We start from the raw sequence: 16,271 nt of genomic DNA, 5'->3' as shown, positions 1-16,271 counted from the left end.
CCCCCACCGGCTTCAGAGAGGTGAGCGCCCTCGGCTCTCCGGGGGCACCCCACCGCGAAAGGGGCTGGGGTCCGCTGCGGGGCGCGGCTCCTTCACGGCCAGTGCCGCCCGGCAGTTTGCAGCCCGCCCCTGGTGCCAAGGCTGCGGCCCAGCGCGGCCGGATGCAGACGCCAGAGGGCAGTGCTCGGCCGCCTTCCGCGCCGCCCTCTCAAGCCTCGGACCCCTATCGGCCCCCTCCTGGGCCAGAGCTGCGCACGCGCATGGCGCTCTCATAAGGCGGTGGTGGACGACGCTGCCCCCAACGTTGCCAGAAATCCCAAGACCCAAACTGAGCCCAGCTCATTCCAGGCGGAAAATGAGGCTGTTCCTCTTCATGTCCCAAATCGAGGGGCATCCGGCCCTCACATACAGAGAACGATTCTCACCTTTTCCGTAAAGCTGAAGGGAACCTATGGAAAACTCAGCCTACTGATTTTCTTCAAATTAGGCGGGTTCCACCCAACTTTTTCCACAAATCTGAAGGGCATTCAGCTTATCTCACCCCGAACAAAGGAGGATAATCGCCACTTTTCATTCAAGCTGAGGGGCACCCATCCCACTTCTTCCCCAAAACTTAGGGGACATGTTCTACCTGCCCCCTCAAGCTGACTCATGCCATTCTTTTCGCAGAAAATTGAAGGGCATCCGTCGCTCTTCTTCCCACAACTAAAGGGAACTGATCCCACCTCTTCCTTCAAACTAAGGGAAAGCCATTCTCACTTTTTGTCCCAAACTGAAAGGGACTCTTTTCACTGCTTTCCCCAAATGAGGGAAACATCCACTCATCCTTCAAACCGAAGGAATTAGGGCTATCTTGTCTCTAAACTGAGGGAGACCTGGCCGACCACTATCTAAAGAAACTTCGGCACCCCTGCCCTAACACTCCCTCAAAGAGAACGCAGCCTCCCCTACCCAAGCTCAAAAGAAAGCCTCCCCGCGGGGGAGGCGGGGCGCGAGCTCGGGTTTTCCCGCCCTCCTACCTAGTGCACTAACGGGATTCCCACTGGGCCCTCTGAGTGGCTGGCACAAGCCCCGCCTCTGGCAGTGGTTACCCCCACGCGCGCATTCGGGGACTAATCTTGGCTCCACCCCCTTCCTCGGCCCCGCCCCTGTCTAGCTCCGCCCCTCCACCGCGTCCGGCCCGGCCCGGCCCAAACAGCAGAGCTTCAGTGTAGTTGAGGAGAAGCGGCAGCCCGGCCGGGACCCAGAGGCGCGCGGCGCAAGCCGGTGGCAGAGCCATGGCGGGCGAGGAAGACCGCGGGGACGGGGAGCCGGTATCAGTGGTGACCGTGAGAGTGCAGTACCTGGAAGACACCGACCCCTTCGCATGTGCCAACTTCCCGGAACCGCGTCGGGCCCCCACCTGCAGCCTGGACGGGGCGCTGCCCCTGGGTGCACAGATTCCCGCGCTGCACCGCCTGCTGGGGGCGCCGCTCAAAGTGAGAGGGGCTGGAGAAAGGTTGGGGCGAGCGGGGGTTCAGGGTCGGCACCATGCCCCTTGGGGAGAGGCTGGAGCTGGTGCTCTGCTCTCCTGCCGAAAAATCTTGGGCTGGGGTCTCAGGGTTCACGCGACCTCGCCAGCAGGGGGGCCCCTCTTAAGTTGAAGGGAAACTGAAGAGGGGTGATAGGAGCTTGTGGTCTGTGCCACCCTGGCTGCCCGTCGAAGTGAGGCCCACCTGGGAGGTGCTCGGGGGTCCAGTCGCTGCCGGTCTGCCAGGGTGGCTGCCTTGGGCAGGGTGACCGGAGCTATTCAGGCTGTAGCGGACCCTGGAGGCGGAGCTGAGGAGGGACCAGCTTCCACCTGCTTCAGGTGAGCTGAGGGCGGGACCAGGAGGAGGGGCGGGTCCGGGGCGGGCCACTGGAGGTGGCAAAGGCTTCCAGCGGTGTCTGGAAGCTAGATTGGGTCCTGCCGGATATTCTTGCCCCTGCAGGTGGGAGCCCGGCCGGGGAGTGCCGGCTGAGGAGACTTCACGGGGTAAGGGGAGTCCCGGGAAGCGGCCTGGCCCGGGATAGGCCGAGCGCAGGAGGCTGCACGAGTGGAAAAGCCCTTTGAGTCACCGCCCCCCCCACCCCGTACACCCGCCGCCCGTCAGCCCGGGCCTGGAAGTGAGAGGGAGGGCCCGGCTAATTTTAAACCGCCGGTCTGCCCTAGTTTGCCGCCGCCCCGAAGCAGACTTGTGCACAGTGCGGGAAAAGGCCCTTTTCCAGATGGCCTGCTCTACCTCCTCTTCCCTCCCGCTCACCGCCCTCAGCCCCCCGCAAGCAGCCCTTTCCGGCGCGCTGTTTCCGGGCCAGGACTCTGGGAGGCGCACTGCCACCCACCCCGGATCCCCGGGCCTCCCCGCCAGTCAGACGGCTCCAAGTGGTGGGGATAAGGAAAGAGAGTTGGCGGGGGGGTGCTCGCCCCTGTTCCCAACCTCTTCTGGGCGCCGAGTTGCGCAAACTTGCCCCCTGGGCCCGGGGTCTCCCCTGGAATGTGCCCCGGGCGCCGGGCCCCCAGCCTGCATTCCTCACGCCGCAGCCAGCCCCGCCTCCGAGCCCTGGCGGGAGGGGTGGTGGGACTATTGGCTTGGGGAGTGGCGCGTGTCCGGGCAGAACCCTGGCTTCAAGGCCATGGCTGGAAGCCTGCAGCACAACTGCTCACCTCCAGAGTTTGGATGCAGCCCCCGCTTGTCCTACTGTATTCAGAGGGGCACACTGAAATGGGCCTGGAAGAAGCGGGTGCAGCCAGAGGCCACCTCCCATTCAGAATGGGGGCCGGGGAGAAAGAATGCTGAGCTGAGGCGGTTCCCGCTTCCAGCCTCCTGGAACTCCTGGTCCTGAAGTAAGGCTGGAGCACTAGAGAGAAGATAGTAATCCTCCCATCCTGCCACTGTAGGACTGGACCTAGGCCTTATACCCCTCTTCACAATTGGGGGCAGGCCTGGGAGATAAGCTGCAGGAAAGAGGCTCAGAACCATCCCCTCTCGCCCTCATTTAAGGACCCATCTCCCTACCCCACCCCACCAGGTAGTCTGCCCTCTGTTCTCTGCTCCCTAGCTGAGGACTCTACTGAGCTGGAGTGGAGAATGTAACTTCCCCACCCCCAACTCAGTCCTTCCTGGTCTCCCCCTTGTTATGTTCTCCCACCTGGAGTACCGCGGGCCTGCCTCCCCTCCCCCACAGGGATATGGGAGCAGGGCACACTAGGTTACCACAGCCCTTGGAGCCAGGACTCCCTGGGGCTGGCAGCTCTGCCAGGAATGGTCAGATGCACTGTGATGTGCTCTTCCCAAATATAAACTGTGACCACAGCCCCAGAATAGAAGGCTGGAGGAAGAGGGGCTGAGAATAGGGCAGGGGCGGGGACATCAGTGAGCAGAGGGAGGGGGAGCAGGGCCCCTCCTTGCAGGAAATGTCAACAACTGGTTCCTCCCCTAGTCCTATAAGTGGGTGCTCTAGAGACAGACATGACTCAGGCCTGCCTCGCTAGCCCTCTAGAGGGGAGAGGTGGCCCCGAAATCCAGGCATCCTGTCCCAAGCTGTAGGGTAGAAGAGGAAGGGGTTCTCTACTCACTGTTTCATCCTATGCACAGCTGTCCAGCAGGGAACAGGACACAGCCAAGTGGCCTCTGCCCTCCTTCTCTGGGCACTGGCCCCCATCATCCTTACAGACCCTGCCCCCTCCTTGGGGATATACAGAGGCCAGCCTACTTTCTTGCTGGGGCTTCACCCACACAACCCTTTGGGCTGGGCCTATCCCCTACAGTTCCCCTGGGGGCTTCCTTTTTAAAGAGCTTTCAGGTCTGAGAAAGCCTTGCTCATTTCCTCCATGTCTAGGAGGAAGCTTCTGGCCACAGCATGTGACTCATCTGCTGGCCCTGCTTGGTTGGGGGGAGCCTGGCAGTGTTATGGGCCAAGCCTAGTGTCCCCAGAGGAACTCAGGAGTATCTTCCTCCCCTCTATGCAAGAGGCTTTCCCAGCCCAGGGACCTGCCCTTGCCCCAGAGGAGAAGGTGTCCCTCTCTCTTCCCCCATCTCATCTCCTAATCCAGAGCTACCCAGTTCCACCCTCCCTTCTGGGAAGTGCCTCAGGAGCTTCTCCCTGAGATCCAAAGGCCCTGCCATGTCTGGGATAGCAGTGATTTCTCCCTGGGCTCGGGGCAGAGGGACCTGGGGTGCTTCTCTGACCCTACTGCACAGACCAGAGGAGCCCCTTCCTCCTGGCAGCAGGGATAGCCCTAGAAACCTGGTTATTACTAGCAACTTTGTCTCCCCAGCTCTGGCTAAAAATCAGAGTAGAGCAGGGGTGGCACTATCCCAGAATGTTTCCCCCAACACTCTCTAGCCTCTGTTTACCCCTTAGGAGCCCCTGTGGCAAGGGGGCTTAAGGGTGAACCTGACCTGTTGGGATAGGAGCTAACTGAAGGGGTCCCTAAGGATTCTTAAAGGGATAGTGGGGTTCTCTGATGATGAACTAAGCTCATTAGCTCCCCGCTATGGGAGTCTCTTTGGGAGACTGTAGAAGATTGGGAATTGGGTGTAAATTGCCACCTCCTCCCAGCCTTCCCTAGGGCTAGCTTGTCTTCTGGTCATTCCGGGTTAGAAGGGCTGAGCCTAGTGAGGGACCCTAGGACCTAGGTCCTGGCAGAGGTAGGCATTGTTACCTTAGCATGTATAGGAAGGGGGGTGGGGGTTGTATTCTTTCTCTTTCCCTTGCTGGAACTGGGAGGACCAGTTTGGGGTATTTGCTGAGTCCAGAAAGCTGAGGGTTGGTTTCCAGCCCTTGGCAACCCTGCAGGCCTCAGGCCTCACTCCACTTGCCCTCCAGGGTTCCCTGGAGCACTTCCAAGGCCCATCCACCCAAGGTCTGGGTCAGTTAGCTCTGGTTCTGTTCTTGGCTTTATAGCCTGGGGCAATTCACTGAATTTCTGATTCTTGGTGTCCTCACCTGTAAAAGGATTATCAAATGAAATAGGCAGCATCGAGCCTGGCCCAGAAGAGGCATAACAAATGTGGATGTCCCTCCCCAAGGCCCATCCATGTCATCTCATTCAGGAAATTGCAGTCTAGTTGGAGACCCATGATAAGAGGCAAGGAGGGTCTTCAGAAAAAAGGGTCTTGTGTTTATAGGAAAGGAGACAAAAGAGGCAGTTAAACAATTATTTTATAAAACAAAAATCCTTCAGCATGTAATTCTGCCTCTTTTCCTTCTTGCTTGTATCCTGCCCCTGGCATGTTCATTCTCACCCGATTACACTACTGTAAAAAATACTGGAGAGTAGACACCATGGTCCCCTAAGCTTGACCCTACATATAAAACCATAAGTAACCAGTTGGTTTGGGGCTGCCAAGAAACCCTGAGCCTGGAGAGTCAAGAGAAAAGTGGGCCAGAGGCCGAAGTGAGGGACAGCCTGGGAAGAATGCGGGGGGACGGACCAGAGAAGTGAGGAAGACAAGAGCCGGGAAGGAGTCAAGGATGTGGGCCATACTATGTGCTGGCCCTAGGCACTGTCAGCAGGGACCAGGGTTTGGGCTTACTCAGGCCTGGCCCAGCCCCAGGGTGTGAGAAACAAGGCCCAGAGGTTTGGCTTTCAGAATGGTGACCCCAGGAAGGGGCCAGGAGTGTGAGGGACAAGCACCACCCTGCCGGCAGGAAGTCTCCCTCCCCAACCCCCATGCTGCTTGTGTGACCCTAGCCTACCCACCCTACCCAGACCTCCACCTAGGACAGACAGCTGGGGGTGGGGAGACACTGTCCTGAAGGCATTGAATTGGCTGTTACCCCTGGACCTCCTGCCCAGAAATTGGGCCCTGACAGGATTTGACAGGTGAAGTGGCTAAAAGGGCCACTGCCACCACCATGGAGGGAGAGGGTTCAACTTCCTCAGCTGAGGAGGCTAGGAAAGGGGACCATTTAGCCTTCAGGACCCTGCCCCAAATGGATGTAGGCACTTGGGTGTCCTAGGAGAGGGCTGTTCTCTGCCTGCTTGGGACTGAGCATGCAAGTGTTCACGCAGGAAGGGAGGACAGTGTGGGGGGCCTGGCCCTTCTGTGGCTGTGCTGCTTTGGCCTGTGTCGGCTGGTGAGCACAGACCTGGCCATGTCCTTAGGTGTGTAAGCAGTTACCAGGTGCAATACAATCACCCCTCCTGTGTTTACCTTTATGGCATTCCGCCACTTCCCTTTCTTTGCACCCATGGAAGTTGTGATTTGATATTTGTGAGCTTTTTCTGAGTCAAGCCTGTCTGTCTCTCCCACTGGGCTGAAAGGAAGGGAAGACACAGACAGCATCTGGTTTCTGCTACGTCCTTTATACCTAAAACCAGCCTGGTTTGTGAATGTTCGAATGAATGAGTTGTTCTTTATGTGTGTGATGTGGGGGGATCCCTGAGGGGGGTTGGGGCTCTGGAGGATGTTTGTTTCTCTAGGGTCCCAGAATTCTCCAGTCTAAAGTGGAGGGAGATGTGGCTGTGCCTGGATGGGGGTGGGGTGGATAGGCTGCTGAGTCACCATGTGGGAAGAGGGATCAGGAGGAACGTGGGGCTGCCCCCAGCTGAGCTGACCCTGGATGAGATACCCCAGCCCTAAGGCCTTGCCGCCCCCTCTCAGGCCTGTTCCCAGTAAGCCCTGGAGAAGATGACTCTGCTCCCAGGGAGGGGTGAGAGGCCAGGCTCACCAAGGCACCCAAGAGAGGGCAGGCAGCCAGGCAGGAAGTGGGACAGAACAGGCTAGAGTGTTTGTCCTGTGTCCTATGTCCCAGGCGGGGGGGCCACCAAAGGGCCCACAGGCTGAACTGCCAGGAAGGAACCAGGTCATGCTCTGAGGCATGAGCAGGGGTGCTAAACAGAGGCAAGGGCAGGAGCTAGACTCTCCATCCCCCAGGGGACCCAGGGCAGCTGGAAGCCCCTGGGCTGGGTCCAGAGCAGGGCAGGCTGACCAAAGAGCAGGATAAATGTTGGGGTTGACTTGCCCAGTAAGACAGAGACCGGAAGACCCCTGGCCTCTCCAGAGGTGGGCTCTCCCTTGGTCTAGGTACTGCCTCAAGGGCCTAAGCCACTCAAGTCAAGGGGACTTTGCTGAGCCCACATGCCTGCACTGTGCTATGGGGGAGGTGTCCTGGAGAGGAAGAGTGCTGCCCTCAGACTCACTGGAGTCACCTCACTCAGGCCCTCTCTAGAGGTACTTCTTCAGAGACCAAGTGCCATGCCTGGTACGGGAGTGTGGGGAAGACAGACAGGCTCAGGTGGGAGGGAAACATGAGGAGTGGCCACATGGATGGAACACTTGCCTTCCTGTTACAAATGCAGGTTTGGGGGTCCTACTGTAAATGACTGAGACCCTAAAATCTGGGTTTTTTTTTTTTTTTGAGACAGAGTCTTGCTTTGTTGCCCTCGGTAGAGTGCAGTGGCGTCATCCTAGCTCAATGCAACCTCAAACTCATGGGCTCAAATGATCCTCCTGCCTCAGCCTCCCGAGTAGCTGGGACTATAGGCGTGTACCACAATGCCCGGCTAATTTTTCTATTTTTAGTATAGATAGAGTCTCGGGGTCTCACTCTTGTTCAGGCTGGTTTCGAACTCCTGACCTCAAGCTATCCTCCCACCTCGGCCTCCCAGAGTGCAGATTACAGGCATGAGCCACCACGCCGGGCCAAAATACAGTTTTTAATAAGCCCCTTGGGGACCTCTGAGCTCCAATTAGGACCATTATAACTGTAGCCCCCTTTGGGGGAGGGCAAAGACCCAGAGGCCTGGAGGGACTGGGGCATCTTCAGAACAGTCCCCACTCTTCACTATCTTAGGAGTATTTCCTTTCTGGGCTTTATGCTCTGTGGCTGCAGCTTATCACCGCACGGGGCCATGAGCTTCCTCGAAGACAGGAAGTTCCTCCCACCTTCTCTCCATTCCCCTTCCTCTTTTGTGTTCCTTAGCTCAACAATTGTTTAGTGAACACTTATTGTGTGCCAGGTGCTGTGCTAGGCTGTGCAGACATGGCAGGGAGCAAGACAGATAGGATGTCTGGAGCCAGAGAACACGGTGGGGAAAGAGACTAGTTAGTGTCTGGATATTCTAATGTTGTGTGGAAGGTCTCAGAGCTGTTGCCTTTGCCCCCAGCTGGAGGACTGTGCCCTGCAAGTGTCTCCCTCTGGATACTACCTGGACCCCGAGCTGTGCCTGGAAGAGCAGCGGGAGATGCTGGAAGGCTTCTATGAAGAGATAAGGTCAGAGCTGATGGGGCCAAGGAGGCAAGGCTGGCTCCTACCCTTGCCCTCACCACAGGGGCTGGCTTAGGTGTCAGCAGCTGAGACACTCAATGTCTAGCCTGGGCCATGGGTCACCTGGCCCAGTGAACTGTGCCAGGGGAATCTCAAAGCCTGGCCATTGTTACCTGCTGCCCAGGATGGGAGCAAAGGGCTTTTCCGCATACCTGAGATACCTGTGTTTGCACCAACCCTCCTGTCTGGCCAACACTTGGGCCCTTAGAGGAGCAGTTGGGGAGGAAAGAGCTAGGCCAAAGTTGGCATGTGGAGGTCTTTGGCCTTGCCTTTGGGGGAGGGATGCTGAGGAATGAGCTGCTGATTAGGCTCCTTGATTCCAGCAAAGGGCGGAAGCCCACGCTGATCCTGCGGACCCAGCTCTCCGTGAGGGTCAATGCCATCTTGGGTGAGTGTGTGAGGGCATCAGTGTCCAGCAGCCCCCCTCTCCCTACCCCCCAGCCCAGTTGGCCCAGTTTCTTTCAGGTCTGTGCTAGACAGTGGGCAGAGCAGATCAGAGACTGGATGTGCCCCTTCCCTTCCCTATCCTGACCTCTCCTTCCAGGGCCAGGGCTGATGCCACAGCTAGACCACAATAGGGGATGCCCAAAGTCAGCAATTCAGAATACTAGAATATTCTTTGGTGGAGGACTGTGGCTCTGTCCTAGTGGAGGAAGACATTGTGTCAATGTCTCCTTGAGAGTTTCATACCCATCAACCCCTTGCAGAAAAGTTATATGGCTCCAGTGGCCCTGAGCTCCGCCGCTCTCTCTTCTCATTGAAGCAGATCTTCCAGGTGAGACCCAGAGGTGGGCTGGGGGTGGGTGTCCAGCCCACACCTCCCTAAACTCCCCCATGGTACCCCCAGGAGGACAAGGACCTGGTGCCTGAATTTGTACACTCAGAGGGGCTGAGTTGCCTGATCCGTGTGGGTGCTGCTGCTGACCACAACTACCAGAGTTACATCCTTCGAGGTCAGCCCCAGCCCTCCCCCATGACCTCTGCCCCAGGGATCCTCACTGACTTCTTCTCATCCCTGTCTTCCCAGCACTGGGCCAGCTGATGCTTTTTGTGGACGGGATGCTGGGGGTGGTGGCCCACAGTGAGACTGTGCAGTGGCTATACACACTATGTGCCAGCCTGGTAAGTGGCCTTCCACCCAGCCATGCATGCTTTTCCCTGGGCCTCAGTCTCTTCTGCAAAATGGGCTGGAATGGAGTGAGTCTGAGGCCCCTCTAAGCATAGAAGGCACTTGAGTGCCTAAGCCTGGAGCCAGGGTCTTTCTGCCTAGACCCTATTCTCTGGGTCCAGCCCCAGGAGCCCTTCTCCTCCCCAGGAGGAGCTGGCACAGGTCTGGCTCAAGCCCCTCTCATATGTGGTAACCTCTCCCCCCAAGTCCCGCTTGGTGGTGAAGACAGCCCTGAAGCTGCTGCTGGTGTTTGTGGAATACTCTGAGAACAATGCACCGCTGTTCATCCGTGCAGTCAACTCTGTGGCCAGCACCACCGGTCAGAGGCTGTCCCTCCCTCCCCCACCCATCCAGGCTCTCTCTCCTACCTGTCCTCCTATGACTGCTCTTCTTTCTGCATGACAGGTGCTCTTCCCTGGGCCAATCTGGTGTCCATCCTGGAGGAGAAGAATGGTGCTGACCCAGAGCTGTTGGTGTATGCTGTCACCCTCATAAACAAGGTGTGGGAGAGGACCAGGTGCCAACTCTGGGCCTCTTGGACTCCTGACCTCTGGTCCCCATCAGCCTCAGACTTGTTTTCCTATCCCCACCCTCCAGACGCTGGCAGCACTGCCGGACCAGGACTCCTTCTACGACGTGACAGATGCTCTGGAGCAGCAGGGCATGGAAGCACTGGTCCAGCGCCACCTGGGCACCGCAGGCACTGATGTAGACCTGCGCACGCAGCTTGTGCTTTATGAGGTGGGCCTGTCACCAGGCTCTGAGTGGGACTGGGGTGAGGGGAGAGAGAGGTGCAGTTCCCCAGTGCGCCCCCCCCACCTATGTGGGCCTCGACTACTTGCTCACATCCTGACCCACCCCTTTTAGAACGCCCTGAAGTTGGAGGATGGAGACATCGAGGAGACTGCAGCCATGGGTGGGCGACGAGAGCGACGAAAGCCTTCTTCGGAGGAGGGCAAAAGGAGCCGCAGATCTCTGGAAGGCGGAGGCTGTCCAGTGCGCACCCCAGAACCTGGGTAAGTACAAGCTTCGGTGGGTGGGGTGGGGTGGATCGGCCAGGCCTGACCCTGGCTGCACACAGGCCCCGCCGGCCCCGCCCCACCGATGGGCCCCACCTCCTCCATTGGCCCTGCCCTGTTGACAGATCCCGCCTCCAGCCCCACCCCACTGATGGGCTCCACCTCCTCCATTGGCCCTGCACCCCCGCCCCCTGCTGACAGGTCCCACCTCCAGCCCCACAGGCCCCACCTCCTCCACGGGCCCTGCCCTGCTGACAGGCCCCACCTCCAGCCCTGTGTGCCCAACCTCTGGCCTCAACACTTCGGTGAACCTCTTTCCTACCACCTCTGTGGCATCCTCAGCTGACAGCTCCTGTGAGAGGAGCATCTACAAGTAAGTAGGGAGATAGAAGCCATTCTCGGAGTCCTTTTTCCAACTGTCCCTCCACTTTGCGCCCCTCCACGGGCCCTTAGCCTCCTCTGCCCAAACGCGTGCTTTCTCTCTCTCTTTTTCCAGACTTCACCAAACTGCTCCCGTTTGGTAAGTGACCGCTGGGACATGGGGTCGGCTCTTACTGGACCTCCTTCTCTTGCGGCTTCTCTTTATCTCCTTCTGACATTCCGCTCGTCTTTGCCTCTTGTCATCTGTCTTTCTGTTTCTGCCACTTGTTCTGCTCTTTGTCTTTCTTTTTTCAGCTGATGAAATGACCACAGAAGTCTTTGTCTCCTACTGCACCCTGTCCTGCTTCCTGTCAGTCTCTCCCCTCCGTTTCCCTTGTGTCATGTCTCCCCCACCCCCTCCTCTTCCCACCGTGGCTGAGAAGGAATCCTTAATGTCACTGCCCAGCTCTGTGTGGGTGTGAGCAAGTGGGCCTTGGGGTGGAGGTGGCATCACAGTTACCATCTCTTCCTCTCATCCCCCTACCCAGGGCCCCTGAGAGCCCACCTGTCCCCCAGTCCCCTACTGGGCAGGCCAGGCTGGAGTAAGTACAGAGGCCAGCCTGCAGGCCTGCCATGTGCTTAGGGCTTCAGCATTGCTTCCCCCGGCAGGGGTTCAACATGCCCAGTGCAGCCAGAGCTGGGGGATTCTCAGGCCCATCCTCTCATAAGAAGTCTTATGTCTTCTTGGTAACCCAAGGACTAAGCCCTGGGAAGTGCTTCACTGGGGTCATAGTGGTCTCTTGCTTTGATAGTGACACATTACCAGATTAGACCAGACATGGGGATGTAGATGCCCAACCTGGGGCCCATGCTTCCATATCCTCTGCTCAGGAATGGGGCAGGGAGGATCTAGGGTACCATGTGGTGTGGGGTGGAGGACAGCCTAAGGCTCAGGGAAGGGCAGGGACTGACAGCTGACAGAGGCTGGAGGGGCCAGAAAAGAAACACTGGATCACATTCATTATTTCAACATAAACTGAGGGCCAGGCCCTTTTCTAGACATAGGCCTTAGCTCTCAGAACCTGCCAGACATGCCAAGGGAGGATAGCTGATGTGCTCATTGGGATAGCTGTCCCTTTCCCCTGCTCTGAAAGTCCTTATCTAAAATCAGGACAGTGGACATGAATAGCAACAAGGTTGCAAGATGGATGTTAAGTAGAACTTCTCCCTGTACTTTCACCTGAGAATGCTGGGTTGGCAGTAACCCTCTCCAGATGTGGAGGACTGAATAGGGGCTGGCCTTGGGGGGGCAGGTTCTGGGTCTGCTCGGCGCATGGACTGTTCCCTGTGTGTCTGTGTGAGCCTGCAGTTTGGGGCAGAGTCCAGGGGCTCAGCAAGGCATGTGCACCTGGGCTGCGTTATGTCAGACACCATCACTGACAAGTACCTGCCCTCAGAGCCCGGTTCCTGGAGAATGTGGCAGCAGCAGAAACAGAGAAGCAGGCTGCACTGGCCCAGGGCCGGGCAGAGGCACTGGCTGAGGCCATGCCTGAGGAGGCCGATGGACACCCAGGTGAGTAGGTGGGTGGGCAGAATCCACCCCTGCTCCTCTGTTGCCCCACCGAGGGCATGACGCTGATAGCTTCTTCCCTTTTTCTAGATATCCGGGAACTGTGGGACTCCCCAGAGAAAGCCCCTGCACCCAGAACACCTCAGAGCCCTGTCCCCCGAGTCCTGCTCCGGGCCCAACGAAGCCTTGAGCCAGAGCCCAAGGAGCCACTGACACCACCAAGCCCCAAGGCTGAGCCCATTCGGGAGATCCCTTCCCGTGTACCCAGGCTCTGCATTGGGGACCTGGACTTCTCAGATCTGGGAGAAGATGAAGACCAGGACATGCTGAACATGGAGTCTGTGGAAGCTGTGGAAGGGGTCCCACCCCCACCACACACACTGCCCCTACTCTCTGGAGGCCCCCCACCTCCACCTCCCCCACCTCCCCCACCCATCAAGGGCCCCTTCCCACCACCTCCACCCCTGGCTGCCCCTCTTCCCCCCTCAGCAATGGACGGCCCAGCTCTCCCCACCAAGAGGAAGACAGTAAAACTCTTCTGGCGTGAACTAAAGCTGGCTGGGGGCTGCGGAGGCTCTGGAAGCCGTTTTGGGCCAAGCCCCACCCTGTGGGCCTCACTGGAGCCTGTTTCGGTGGACACAGCCCAGCTGGAACACCTGTTTGAGTCCCGTGCCAAGGATGTGCTGCCCTCCAAGGTCAATGCACTGACCTGCCAAGTAGCCCCCATTGAGGTGGGAGGGAATCATAGCTCAAGGGTCTGAGCTGTTGGAGCTAGTCATTTGTTTCCCACCTGGGGAAACTGAGGCAAAGAAAGGAGTAGGGACTTGTCTGAGGTCTCCTAACAAGGAATCAGCAGGGCCTTAACTAGAATCTAATTTCATCCCAATGCCTTACACCTCCCAGATTCGTGGGATCATTTGGCCATTTAGAGGACCCTGGAGTGCCCCTGTAGATTGTCACCCAGCTAATCACGCTGCCCTTCCCCTAACCTTGCAGAAAGTTGGTGAGGGCCGCCGGACAATGACCACAGTGCTGGACCCCAAGCGCAGCAATGCCATCAACATTGGCTTGACAACATTACCACCTGTACATGTCATAAAGGCTGCCCTGCTCAACTTTGATGAGTTTGCTGTCAGCAAGGATGGCATTGAGGTAGGGATACCCATCTATGCATGCAGGAGGGAGGAGGGAGGTCTGGCCCTCTCCTTTGGTCAGTAGTGTTTCCTGTCCCTCCAGTGTTTGGCATGGGCTTGGCATTTCTGCAGGGCATTCCCTAGATCCTGGGACTCCCCTAGATGACCTGGGGAGGGGGGTCAAGACCAATGCCTGAGGCCTCAGGCCTGCACTGAGGGTCCCACATTGGGTGGTGGCTGCATCCTCAGAAGCTACTGACCATGATGCCCACTGAAGAAGAGCGGCAGAAGATTGAGGAAGCCCAGCTGGCCAACCCTGACCTACCCTTGGGCCCAGCCGAGAACTTCCTGATGACTCTTGCCTCTATTGGGGGCCTGGCTGCCCGCCTACAACTCTGGGCCTTCAAGCTGGACTATGACAGCATGGAGCGGGTACCTGGGTCATGGAGTGGGACAGGCAGTGGGGACAGGTGAGCATGATGACCACGTAGTCTAAGAGTCCCTTGTCCCCTATACCAGGAAATTGCTGAGCCACTGTTTGACCTGAAAGTGGGCATGGAACAGCTGGTACAGAATGCCACCTTCCGCTGCATCCTGGCTACCCTGCTAGCTGTGGGCAACTTCCTCAATGGCTCCCAGGTGAGTGAGAGCTCATGAGGACTGGGGGTCAGGGCTCTGGATCCAGCTAGGGCGAGGCTCAGATGAGGTCCTTTCAGAGCAGTGGCTTTGAGCTGAGCTACCTGGAGAAGGTGTCAGAGGTAAAGGACACGGTACGTCGGCAGTCACTGTTGCACCATCTCTGCTCCCTGGTGCTCCAGACCCGGCCTGATTCCTCCGACCTCTACTCAGAAATCCCTGCTCTGACCCGCTGTGCCAAGGTAAGCACCCACCAGAGATTCAACTAAGACTGGCCAGGGTACAAGGGAGCGCTGCTTCCTGGGCCTTGCTCCTCCCACTTCTCCCGATTTGGGTAGCTCCACCAGCTCAGGCTACAGGTGTGTGAGCAATGTCCTCTGCCAGAAACTCTTTCCTCTATTGGCCTGGCCACACCTACCCAGTCTTTGGGTTTCAGTTTAGCTGCCACTTCCTCCAAGAAACCTTCTCTGTCCCCCATTGGATCAAATGGACTTGTCTGTCTCTTGCATTAGACCGTGAGCTTTTGGAGAACAGGAGCTAGGTCTCAGCTGTGTCCCTAGTACCCAGGCTGGCCAGCCTGGCACAGAGGCAGCCTCAGTCAGTATCTTATCTATGGTGGGGACAACATGTGTACCCCCTTGCTTTTCCAGGTGGACTTTGAGCAGCTAACTGAGAACCTGGGGCAGCTGGAGCGCCGGAGCCGGGCAGTTGAGGAGAGTCTTCGGGGTCTGGCCAAGCATGAGCTGGCCCCAGCCCTGCGCGCCCGCCTCACCCACTTCCTGGCCCAGTGTGGCCGCCGTGTTGCCATGCTGAGGGTAGTGCACCGCCGTGTCTGCAACAGGTAGGGGCATGGGCCAGAGAGGCAGGACTGCCACCACCCTCCCTCATACACCAAAGCAGAACTCACCATCCCTTCCCACTCCGGCCTGCCTAGGTTCCATGCCTTCCTGCTCTACCTGGGCTACACCCCACAGGCAGCCCGTGAGGTGCGCGTCATGCAGTTCTGCCACACGCTGCGGGAGTTTGCACTTGAGTATCGGACTTGCTGGGAACGGGTGCTGCAGCAGCAGCAGAAGCGGGCCACGTACCGTGAGCGCAACAAGACCCGGGGACGCATGATCACTGAGGTGGATGTCCTTCCAGGTCTTGGTCTTGACTGCCACCCACGTGGTTTCCTGTGCTACTCCCAGCTCACCCTTCTTCCCTCTCCAGACAGAAAAGTTCTCAGGTGTGGCTGGGGAGGCCCCCAGCAACCCCTCCATCCCAGTGGCTGTGGGCAGTGGGCCAGGCCGGGGTGATGCTGACAGTCATGCCAGTATGAAGAGTCTGCTGACCAGCAAGCCTGAGGACACCACACATAGCCGCCGCAGCAGAGGTAAGACCCCCAGCTGCTGGGGGGAATGGGTTCTAGGGCCACCTTGGCCTGACCTCCCCACCTGGCCTTCTTTAGGCATGGCCCAGAGCAGCTCCCCAGTGATGCCCACAGCAGTGGGGCCCTCCACTGCATCCCCAGAAGAACCTCAAGGCTCCAGTTCACCCAGTGACACATCAGATGAGATCATGGATCTGCTGGTGCAGTCAGTAACCAAGAGCAGTCCTCGTGCCTTAGCTGCTCGGGAACGCAAGCGTTCACGTGGCAACCGCAAGTCTTGTGAGTAACCTCCACAACCCCACTGCCCACCTTAACTCCATCAACCCTCTCTAACCCTACTCTGTCCCTGCAGTGAGACGGACACTGAAAAGCGGGCTCGGAGATGACCTAGTGCAGGCACTGGGACTGAGCAAGGGTCCCGGCCTGGAAGTGTGAAGGTGCTCCTTCCTGGAAACCTATTGGGACCCCGGCCTGCAGTGCAAGAGACTACGGAGCAAGGAGGGCCCAAAGCAGAATTCTGGCCCCAAAATTCTGTGTCCAGGGGCTAGGCCTTGAGCAGTATTACCTGTGTGTGTGTGCATGTGTGTGTGTGTATGTGTGCATGCGCATATGTGTGAGCTCCCTGAACTCGTGGAGCAAAATAAAGTTTTCCTAGCTAACCAACAGGCTTTTTCTTCTTTCAAGGTCCCGAGCAGGCTGGGTCTATAGCAGGAGGGAA

The 16,271-nt window shown here is 58.0% G+C and overlaps 1 protein-coding gene across 5 annotated transcripts; it reads left to right on the top strand.

Moving 5' to 3' along the window:
* The first annotated feature begins 1,034 nt into the window (after positions 1 to 1,034).
* FHOD1 (formin homology 2 domain containing 1) lies at positions 1,035 to 16,212 on the top strand. Of its 5 annotated transcripts, XM_045533481.1 has the most exons (23): positions 1,402 to 1,478; positions 1,775 to 1,849; positions 8,135 to 8,241; positions 8,619 to 8,683; positions 9,003 to 9,070; positions 9,143 to 9,248; positions 9,323 to 9,417; positions 9,671 to 9,782; positions 9,869 to 9,963; positions 10,061 to 10,204; positions 10,331 to 10,479; positions 10,697 to 10,855; positions 12,300 to 12,415; positions 12,503 to 13,107; positions 13,409 to 13,564; positions 13,795 to 13,977; positions 14,065 to 14,184; positions 14,262 to 14,423; positions 14,832 to 15,022; positions 15,116 to 15,308; positions 15,394 to 15,556; positions 15,632 to 15,832; positions 15,906 to 16,212. In XM_045533481.1, the coding sequence occupies exons 3-23, from the start codon at positions 8,213 to 8,215 to the stop codon at positions 15,986 to 15,988; spliced, it is 3,195 nt and encodes a 1,064-aa protein (XP_045389437.1). In that variant the 5' UTR covers positions 1,402 to 1,478; positions 1,775 to 1,849; positions 8,135 to 8,212; the 3' UTR covers positions 15,989 to 16,212. The 5 variants fall into 5 exon arrangements, with proteins under 5 accessions (XP_045389435.1, XP_045389436.1, XP_045389439.1 ...); XM_045533479.1 differs by lacking the exon at positions 1,775 to 1,849 and having other exon boundaries at positions 1,035 to 1,478; XM_045533482.1 differs by lacking the exons at positions 1,402 to 1,478; positions 1,775 to 1,849 and adding an exon at positions 1,933 to 2,014.
* The last annotated feature ends 59 nt before the right edge of the window (positions 16,213 to 16,271 follow it).

The sequence above is a fragment of the Lemur catta genome, chromosome 20 (assembly GCF_020740605.2).
Source record: "Lemur catta isolate mLemCat1 chromosome 20, mLemCat1.pri, whole genome shotgun sequence".
Lineage (NCBI taxonomy): Eukaryota > Metazoa > Chordata > Mammalia > Primates > Lemuridae > Lemur > Lemur catta.
This window is presented reverse-complemented; position numbering and strand designations above follow the sequence as displayed.

Bases quoted from the DNA above. Each gene is read 5' to 3' on its own strand.
- FHOD1 (XM_045533479.1), top strand. From the start codon at position 1,278: ATGGCGGGCGAGGAAGACCGCGGGGACGGGGAGCCGGTATCAGTGGTG. The intron at 9,071-9,142 runs GTGAGACCCAGA...TGGTACCCCCAG, and splicing joins CATTGAAGCAGATCTTCCAG to GAGGACAAGGACCTGGTGCC. The intron at 9,783-9,868 runs GTCAGAGGCTGT...TCTGCATGACAG, and splicing joins CTCTGTGGCCAGCACCACCG to GTGCTCTTCCCTGGGCCAAT.